The sequence below is a fragment of the Alexandromys fortis genome, unplaced genomic scaffold (genome assembly GCF_014885135.2).
Source record: "Alexandromys fortis isolate MF-2015 unplaced genomic scaffold, M_Fortis_MF-2015_v1.1 scaffold_14, whole genome shotgun sequence".
In the NCBI taxonomy this organism is placed as follows: Eukaryota; Metazoa; Chordata; class Mammalia; order Rodentia; family Cricetidae; genus Alexandromys; species Alexandromys fortis.
The window spans coordinates 16,710,486-16,718,859 of NW_026067910.1; the positions used below are offsets into that span (position 1 = coordinate 16,710,486).

General features: G+C 39.1%; 1 protein-coding gene across 1 annotated transcript in view; it reads left to right on the top strand.

The window, feature by feature from the left end:
* Window positions 1–8,374, top strand: part of Lama2 (laminin subunit alpha 2) — a 586,091-nt gene that overhangs the window by 539,430 nt on the left and 38,287 nt on the right. Inside the window, exons 54-55 of the mRNA XM_050138074.1 lie at window positions 2,823–2,943; window positions 6,130–6,306. Of these exons, the coding sequence (XP_049994031.1) occupies window positions 2,823–2,943; window positions 6,130–6,306 (298 nt within the window). The remainder of the gene's footprint in view (window positions 1–2,822; window positions 2,944–6,129; window positions 6,307–8,374) is intronic.

Genomic DNA, 8,374 nt, shown 5'->3' on the forward strand with positions numbered 1-8,374 from the left:
CAGAAACAGAGCAACACCGATGCAATTGCTTCCACAATAGATTTCATGAGCAAATAACGCGTGCGGCCAGAGTCCTCATGCTTCCCAGCACTTACAAAGAGGCTGCTGCTTGCCCACCATCAGTCAGGTTACAACAGCTGTTGTTTCAATGCTTCCTTGTGCAGACACTTGGCACAGCACCTCCTGGTGGCCAGCGGGCAATACACACATGGACGCTGGCCAGTCAAGTTTATGGGCATAGTCTAATTCTGGGGAGCCATGTTAAGTTCTGAAGCAGAACTTAGACTCTGGCCTCCCCAGCACTTTGCTGTTTGCTCAGCGCACCACCCGTGCTACCGAATGCTCTGCACCGCCTTCTTGCTTTCTGCAAAGATGCATTTACATGGCCACTGCACCTCACGTCAAAGCCGCTTGATTATTGCCATTTATAAAATTCTCTATGGAGCCAAATGAAAAGAACCTCTGCAGATACTACAGGTTCTATTTCAAACAAATGTTTGAGTTAAGAGTGGAGAGATTTAGCAACAGTCTCCATATAGCTTTTTAGCTGCCTTTGCATTCTTCCCTGAACACAGATATTCGTAAGAATTAGCAGTCTTGTTAAGGGGCTGATCAAATCCTAAAGATGTGGATGGATGCCTGACCCTGACCAAAAACAAAGGTGTTTTGGCATTTCAGAGGCTAATTCTGCCAGAATTCTGAACAGGAGATAATGAAACTGAAGTGGCCCAGGAAATGTTTAAAGCCAAGACCAGATTTTAGTATCAAAAACTAGAAAACATAGAAGGTAGGAAGAATAAAAACAACTTTTTTTTTCATGACATCATTCTGCTACTAGTCATGCCCTGTTTGTAGAGAAGGGTAAAAAGCAAAGACCGAATATTCATTGCACATACACATAAATAAAACTCCACGTTAGCACTGTGTAATTTTTTGTGCATGAGTGGTGGTCCTCGGGAAACAGACCTGTGGTTGCCTTAAAAAAAGCAAATCGCTGTGCCATGACTCATCCCCGAGACTTTCATAATGTTGAACTGGCTGAATCATTACACTTTGAGAAGGATCTTGGTATTTCCATGAAACAATAAGCTTGTTGGAGTGACTCACTTTATTGACAAAACTTCCCCAACCCCCAAAATTGTGATAGATCTGTCCTCTTCTAAAGCACAATTTGGAAGCAAGTGCGCACTGCAAGTGAAATCCACCATCCCCTTCACTTTGTAGATGATGATCAGTAAGACCCCTTCCCCCCAGCTGGCAGGGTTCTTCATAATTACTAACTAAAGGAACAGAAGGAAGAGACCTTGGGAACCAGAGGAAATGATCAAAGGAAATAAAGAAGTTCCAGAGAGACGGGGGTGGAAGTGGAGAGGAGAACAAACACTTGACAAGAAATAAATCACCTGGTACAGACTGCCAGGGTCTAATTTGCTTTCCCACCTGTTTTTCCTCATGCCATGTGTCTTTTATAAAGATGAAAATGAGAAACTTGGCATCAAGGGATGATGAGAGGAGAAATAATCATTAGCCTATCAAGTACAATATTGGTGTCGATTGGACACTTTCCAGATGTTCATCAACACTACATAATGAAAATTTGCCATTTTTACTCCTATATTTTCACACTGCTCAGCGTAATAGCTACTAGCCACTGTGAACATTTTCCACATGTGCGCGCAGGCCTGCACACACAGCTCCTTCTTGGCACAAACTACATTGCAGGTCCCTATAATCAAGATGCCTGAGAACTAATAAACGCCTGAAGAGAGCACGCCCACTACCAGAGAAAGATCTGCTGTCATAGACTCAAGAGATGTCATCACCATGCATGTTCTGTCAGTATATGTGAACTGTGCCTTTAGGTGTGCTGTACTCTGCAGTATATCCAGACTATGTTCCTCGAATACATAGGCACCACTGCCATTGTCACCATGCCTGCTTACACATACAAATATGGAATCCGAGGGAAATCAGATCACCTAGTCAATATCAAGTAATAAATCAGAGCAGCATGTAAGAGTCGAAGGCAAGGAATTAATTTCTTATTTTGTAATCAATTAGCATCCTTGCTGTTGTCATTAGAAGTAGTGAGCAGAAGCCAGCATTTAAATGTGGTTTGGGGGTACAAGACATGAACCAAATTAGAAGAACTGACTATTTTGCATTATGTTGCCTTATTTTGTTATGGCACACACACATGCACACACATATACATACACACTCTCACATACATTCACATGCACAGGTACATGTACATACACACATATACACACTCACACACATTCTGTCACACACACATCCTCACATATGTGCACACATACATACACCTACACACTTCTTTTTAGCTTCAGGAATGTTTCAAATAAACATTTCCAAATATTTTTCCTAAATTTTGAAAGAGATTTTAAAGAGCTTTTTATAAATAATTAAATTATTCTGCCCACACAATTATCCACTCTGTAGTGGAAACAAGAAGCACTTATTTCATTATGCACATGAAGCATTAATAAATCAGTTGACTTCTGGGCCTCGTGTTGAAATGCTGTGAGGGAAGCTGCTCTTAGAAAAAGATATCAGAACTCTGTGTACAGAGTGATGTCAACATCCAGTCAGCCCAACTTCCACATAACAGAAAGCACAATTTGTGATGTGCAAGTGTGTGCGTGTGTACTTTGATGGACATGTCCCTACTTCTCTGTATGTGTGTGTGTGTGTGCATGTGCATGTGTGTGTGTTCCATATGGCTTCCTTCCAGTGCTCGACAACTACACTGCCATTAATCTAACGGTGTTGCTTTGGTTCTCCATTTGACCACTCAATAGGCCAGAAGTAAATGTGAAGAAGTATTCCGGCTGCCTCAAAGACATTGAAATTTCAAGGACTCCATACAATATACTCAGTAGCCCCGATTATGTTGGTGTTACCAAAGGCTGTTCACTGGAGGTTGGTTAATTTCTAAAGGTTCTATTACATATTTGGGTCATATTTCATTTACTTAACATGAGTGCTTTCGCCAGAGTTGTTCCTTTGTTAATATGGTTTAGATTTGTTCTGATCTTTTCTTAGTCATGCAAAGAGGACAGAGTAAGACAGAAGCATCCTATAAGTCACTGTGATAGAAACGGTATTAGGCAGAGCCAAAATGTATCCCATTGTCCAAGTCCTATAGTACTTGAGTACATAGCAGGTATCTTCATAGGAATTGCTCTTCTGGATGGTTCTATCTTCCTTTTCAATAACATTTCTTCTCATTGTTGTTATCTTTCCTAAATTCATTTTAGATTTGTGTAGAAGGAGCTGTGGGCCTCCTTTCCTGCTGTTCGGCTCCTTATGCCCCACCTAGCTTATGCCCCGAAATAATTACACGGAAACTGTATTCTTTTAAACACTGCCTGACCCATTAGTTCTAGTCTCTTATAGGCTAATTCTCACATCTTGATTAACCCATTTCTAATAATGTGTGTAGCACCACGAGGTGGTGGCTTATCGGGAAGGATCTTAACCTGCATCCATCTTGGAGAGGAGAGCTATAGCGTCTGCCTCACTGCCTTCTTTCTCCCAGCATTCTGTTCAGTCTACTCCACCTATCTGAATTCTGCCCTATCAAAAGCCAAGGCAGTTTCTTTATTAATTAACCAATGAAAGTAACACATAGACTGATGACCCTCCTACATCACATCTGCACATTATACAGCTTGACTACCTTTATCTAGAATATGTTAATAGTTTACACAGACAGTACCACCATCCAGCATCTCACCAGTGTGCAGCGTCTGGTCCATAGTTTACACAAACAGTAACACCATCCATCACCTCACCAGTGCACAGCATCTTGTCTACAGCCTTGAAGTTGTGTGTAATGTTTTGTCCAATGCTGCAAAGATCTGTGTGATATGAATGTGAAATTCTCTTGTATCTCAGAATCTCTTCTTTGTTGTTAGTGCAGCCGGGGAATGTGTGCTCAATAGTGATTCTTTAACTCTGGCCAGTCAATGTGAGAAAAACCCAGAGCATCACTTTGCCCTCTTATAATATCTATAACATAGCTAAAAATGACCATAAATTACTAATAAGAATTTTAAGAAAATTTTATAGTGATGAGATTTTAAAATAAGAAAATGTTGACTCTATCAAACACTAATTTTTAATTACCTGTTCTGATGTAACTGTTTTGGCTGCTTTCTCCAATTCAAATCATTTTGAATCACTCCACGGGACTTCAAAGAAATGAAGAGGGGACAGGGAAATAGAGAAAAGAGTGGATTGCCTTCTGAGCTGTGAGATTGCAAGATTTGGACAGACCCGTCTGGGTCTTTATTGTTCATAGCTGCAGGCTCTGTGTGAAATCGTCATAGACTCCCACTCCAAGTGTAAGGGGAAACACAGAAAGCATGAATATTCTAAGGGTCCACACTGTCTTCTTAAGGAAACCTTACATAGAGTTAAAACCTTCAACATCTAACCCTCATATGCACTCAAAAGATATATGCATGAGAGTGAAAAGCTGTCCAGAGCAATGAATAGCCTGTGGCACAATATAAAGGTGTCCTACGTAAAGATTCCCATGTAAAGGCATTCCAGAATAGAGAATTGCTTGGCTAAAGTAAGAGGCAGGAATTTGAAATGGACGAATACTGAAAAAAGTAGATTTATCTGAAGCATCTAAAATTATGAAATTTGAAAATCAGAATTGAAAGAAGATTACACATTTTTCCAATGGTTGTGCCATTTTGCTGGACTTGAAACCCTGTGCAGGGTGCAGTGGCTGGTGGTAGCCCACATAAAAGATTTTTTGCCTTTCCTCCAAAATATCAAAGACTTTTAAAAATGAGTATTTTTGGTACCTTAAATGTCAAATGGTCTTGCTAGAATAAATGTGAGCACTTTTAGATGGTAGAATTCCTCCAGCTATTAAAAGCAGTGATAAACCTGGCAGTGGTGGCACACGCCTTCAATCCCAGCACTAGGGAGGCAGAGGTAGGTGAATCTCCGTGAGTTCCAGGCCAACCGAGTCTACAGAGTGAGTTCTAGGACAGCTAGAGCTGTTAACCTGAGAAAGAAAGAAAGAAAGAAAGAAAGAAAGAAAGAGGAAAGGAAAGGAAAGGAAAGGAAAGGAAAGGAAAAGGAAGGAAGAGATGATGAACTATATTTACTGGCAGAAAACCTTACATATTTGAAAAATGAAGCTGCAGGACTGGAGAGAAAGCTCAGTGGTTAAGGGCTCGTACTGCTCTTGCAGAGGAACTGATTGCCTATGGCTCCCGCAGAAGATGCCTCACAACTGCCTCTAACTCTCACCTGAGGTAGATCCTAAGTCCTTGGCCTCTGTGGGCATGTGCTCACTTCCCTCCCCAGCCCCCCCCACACACATGTAATTTAGAAGCAAAGCAAAGTCTAAAAGAATGTAAAGAGGTTATTCAGTCTAAATATAAAAAGAATGAAGGAGAGGACAAGGTTGTGAAAGATAGGGCGAATTAATAGACGAATTCTAGATGACTCCCTGCTTTCTGCATGACTTTGAGAGGTGAGTCACTTTCTCCCCTTTGTACTCAGTCAGTTTCTGAAGCACGAGCATATGAATTCTATGGTTAGCAGCAAAGCACTGGTAATATTTTGAAAAAACAAACATGCAATATTGGATTTATCTATTTTTAATAATTAGTAATATCTCTAGAAATTATTCTAGAACTATTTGTACTCTTGATATTAATGACCACTCTCCCATGGGCTCATCCTGAGGAAGAATGTAAATATAAGCCATGGTCACACAAAACTTTACAGCACAAAATATTAACTGATATTTCATAGCCAAGAGATTTAAGAAAGACAGCAATGTAGATTTAAGACAAAGAAAAACATGTTGTCTATCAATATCCTTCCACATTTTATGTTAAGTATTAAATATTTAAACAGAAGTCATACTTTTTACCTTTAAAGCTGAGCTGTTTAGAAAATTAACAGTATTATTTCTTCAATGGCTCTTAAGCTCTCAAAGGGACTATAGATTTTCATGTTCCCTAAAATTACACTATTTTTATAATCATTTTGAAAGTATTGAAAATGGAGGTGGTGTGAAGAATTTAGTCCCTTATCTCTAATGATTTCTCTCTTTTTTTTTTTTCCCCACAGAATGTTTATACAGTTAGCTTTCCCAAGCCTGGTTTTGTGGAGCTTGCCCCTGTGCCCATTGATGTCGGAACAGAAATCAATCTGTCCTTCAGTACGAAGAATGAGTCTGGAATCATTCTCTTGGGAAGTGGAGGAACACCAATACCACCCAGGAGGAAACGGAGGCAAACTGGACAGGTACCTTCACCACTCATTCATAAGAGGCTTTGCGCACGCCTTTAATCCCAGCACTCGGGATGCAGAGGCAGGCGGATCTCTGTGAGTTCGAGACCAGCCTGGTCTACAAGAGCTAGTGCCAGGACAGGCTCCAAAGCTACAGAGAAACCCTGTCTCGAAAAAAAAATCAAAAACAAAGAGGCTTTCCCCTCACTTTAGGAGTACCTTTAGGAGGTGGGGAGATATTTGGTTGAGATGGTCAGTTGATAAAGTGTCTGTCTTAATTAACACCATTACATTGGTTTTATATTTTAGAGTTGAATCACTTATTTTGACTGTAATCTTGGTAAAACCAGGACTGGTCATTCTCAGTGAGAAGATTCATACCAAGTCAGATATGATCAAATGAATAAGTAAATTGTTGTGCAAATATATCTTTGAATATGAAAACACCTTTACAAGTGAGATGATGTCATTCTTATTAGATGCTTGTATGTGTGTATGTGTTTGTAGGTACAGGTACATATATGTGCATAGATGCATGTCATGTACATATGTGTGAGACGGCCTCACACTGGCCTATAACTCACCAGGTAGGTTAGGATGTCTGGCCAGCAAGCCCCAGACATCTTCCTGTATCCACCTCCCTAGTTCTGGAATTACAGGCATGTGCAGCTGCACCTGGATATCTTTTTATAGCATGGATTCTAGGGATTGAACTGAAGTCTTCACATTTGCAAAGCAAGTGCTTTGCCAACTGAGCTATCATCTCCCAGGCCTTTTAAATTGTTCAATTTTAATATTGAGTGATTATTAGTAGACAATAGAATCTTAATTTCTTTCTCTAAAACATAATTAAACCTACAACAAAAGATTAGGTAAGTGGAGCAAGCACTATATGGCCTTGAGAATGTCAAGAATGCATGAAGAGGCTGGTGAGATGGTCCAGTGGGTTAAGGTCTTTTCTGCCTGATACACTGCATGAGTTTGATTCTTAGGGCCCACATGGTGGAAGAAGAGACTGGTTCCCACAAGTTGTCCTCTGATTTTGGCTTCATGCCTCATACAATGGCAGTTATATGTCCACACATGCCCACAAACATGTTCACAAAATGAATAAATACATAAATAGAATTCTTAAGGAAACCAGTATAATCTAATATTTCAAAAATTAAAAAAAGAATCATAAAACTGTCACAAAAGATTTAAGAAAACATTAGGCAAAATTTAACAGCCTTCATAATTAAAAAAAAAACTTAGTAAATTAAGAGGAAGAAATATTCTATCTGTAAAACAAGGATGATTAGTGCTCCTGATGGAAGAGCATCACAGACATGCGATGTGCTATAAAATCAGGACTTAGAAAAAGAAGGCTATTTCCTAGGCGTCAATCTCTCTGCTACAGCAACAAAAGAAAAATTAGCTAGACAAAAAAAGAAATTGTGTGCTTTGAAAATAAACACAGCAAGTGAACATAGATGAGGAAACTGTAAAGTTTATTGAAAGCCATTGAAGTCATCCTTAATGAGTGCACATATTCATCTTGTTAGCAGGGAAAAACTCATTAAAAATAGGTCAATTCTCCATAATACGATATACAGAGATTTAATTTCGGTATACCATCTTGTCTTTCTTGCAAATTGAGGCATTTATGTTTTTTTTAATTATAGCAAAAATAAAAACCCACAAAAACACCTGAAATGAAAGAATATGGTGGTAGAACCGCTGTAGCAGGGTCTTGCTCCATCTACGTCAGAGATTTAGACTCTAGTAATGTTTTCATTTCTGGAAAATTCTGTCCTGGTAGAATAGAAGAGAGAAGACTGGATATGTCCAAGCATAAATACAACGACATTTACCAATAGGTGGCCTCTCCGATCATTAAGAAAACAGTAAGCATTCGCTGAATGAGTCCAGGGTTGTTGGTTTCTATACAGGAAAGAATAAAACAATTTCTACTTCATACCAAAGTGAAAAATAAGTTCCCAGAAAATAAAACTGTAATTATGGAAAGAAAAGTAAGTTTAAATTTTTTTTTACTTATCTTGCTATTTTATTTTATTTTATTTTATTTATTTATTAAAAATTT